General features: G+C 47.7%; 1 protein-coding gene across 2 annotated transcripts in view; it reads right to left on the bottom strand.

Annotated features, from left to right (window-relative positions):
* LOC104983112 (fibrous sheath-interacting protein 2-like) overlaps positions 1 to 1,654 on the bottom strand; it is a 13,542-nt gene that overhangs the window by 2,692 nt on the left and 9,196 nt on the right. For both annotated transcript variants that reach the window (XR_824595.1, XM_010832591.1), the window contains one exon: positions 1,129 to 1,195. Coding sequence is in view for 1 of the 2 variants with exons in the window: in XM_010832591.1 (XP_010830893.1) it covers positions 1,129 to 1,195 (67 nt within the window). In the remaining variant the exon portion in view is untranslated. The remainder of the gene's footprint in view (positions 1 to 1,128; positions 1,196 to 1,654) is intronic.

Here is a 1,654-nt window from a genome sequence, read left to right as displayed (position 1 = left end):
GCTATCGTATCCTGATCCTCGCCTATGCCGTCTCTCCTTCGAATACCCTGGATCAGCCGGGGCTGGTCCCCGGCAGGGGGGGGTTTCCTAAGCAGGTATCACTGTAATTTCAAATTCAATGTAAACTCTCCTCTGGGGGGAGCTTTTCTACTTTGAGCACCTTAGCACAGGGTGAGCCATTTCTGCATTCCTTCCTCCAAAAGCCCTTATCAGAGCAAAAATAGGTTATCTGAACTGCTTCTCAGTGAATTCCTCTAATGTGTAGAATGTAGGGGTTGGGAGGAGGTGTCCCCATCAAACTGAAGTCGCAGAAGAATGCGATTTTACTCTTTGACTGGACATGCTACTTGGAAACCTAGATGGGATCTTTTCTACTTATCACTGAACTCTGCAGGAAGTTCCTGGTCACCGCTTAGTTCTGAGATGTGACCCCTGTTTGGCAGGAAAAAGAATATGGGATAGAGCCTCAAGACCTGTATGGGATAGAGCCTCAAGACCTGTGATGTTTGAGCCCTGGCTCAGCCACCTGCTGGCTGTGCCACCTCAGGCAGGTCATTTGCCTCCATTTTCTCCTCTCTCAGAGAGAGCTTCAAGACTTTCAAGGAAGCATGGTGTGATAAGCTTTGGTGACTGTTACCTTGTCGATATAATGGAAATGATGCTTCACGGGGTGGATGTGAGAAAAGCACTTAGCAGAATGCCTGGTACATGGCCGGTCCCTAATAAATGTTACTCCCATGACCAGGAACTGCCTGCAGGTTTAAGTCAGAGAACTGCATAATAACCTGCAAATTGCAATCTACATACATACTAAGGGAGAAGGAAATGGCCACCCACTCCAGTATCCTTGCCTGGAGAATCCCATGGACATAGGAGCCTGGAGGGCTACAATCCACGGAGTCGCAAAGAGTCAGACACGACTGAGTGACTCACACACACACACACACACACACACACACACACACACACTAAGTCATATTATCTCATCCTCGTATTGGTGGTGGGTGGGTGTGCTGCAAGGCAAGAGCCATTCAATGTGATGGGCAAGGAGGGTGAATGATCAAAACTCCTCTATGTTCAAAATGACATAATTGAGAGCTTCATTCTAAAATGATACATTTGTTGTACCTGAAGTGCCATCGTTTGAGGAATATGGGCTGGTCCGGTCTCTTCTGCGTTGATAGAGGGTGAGAAACTGCCAAGACAAAGGTGAAATACCAGCTTAAGCCTCTGCCCTTTGATGGACAGCGAACACTAGAAACCCTGAAGGGAGCACAACCATGGTGGCATCATACACAGTAATCTCAGGGCCCCTCAGTCTCAAAGAATTATCTTCTGGGACTTTGGTTATTCCTAGGCGTGACTTCTCATAATTCTTGCTAATTAGGACACCCAGGATTGGCGCCAGACTCAGACAAGGGCTGCCCCTGGCGGATAATTTCAAGGGCTCACCTGTCCCAGGTCACAGAACAATGTCAGCCATGCTGCCCCTCCCCTCCTGGAGCTTGGAACAAATAAAACATTTTCGATCCTTCTCTGAGCAAAGCTTATGATAGTGGAGGTCTTAAGGGAAGGAGGAGGCAAGGGGAGGTCCATTTTACTACCCCAATCTTCTTTGAAATAATTCTTAACCATTGTGAGGTCTGGAGCAAGA

The sequence above is a fragment of the Bison bison genome, unplaced genomic scaffold (genome assembly GCF_000754665.1).
Source record: "Bison bison bison isolate TAMUID 2011002044 unplaced genomic scaffold, Bison_UMD1.0 scf7180017861496, whole genome shotgun sequence".
NCBI lineage: Eukaryota > Metazoa > Chordata > Mammalia > Artiodactyla > Bovidae > Bison > Bison bison.
Note: the sequence above shows the minus strand (reverse complement) of the source record. Positions and strands in the feature narration are given on the sequence as shown.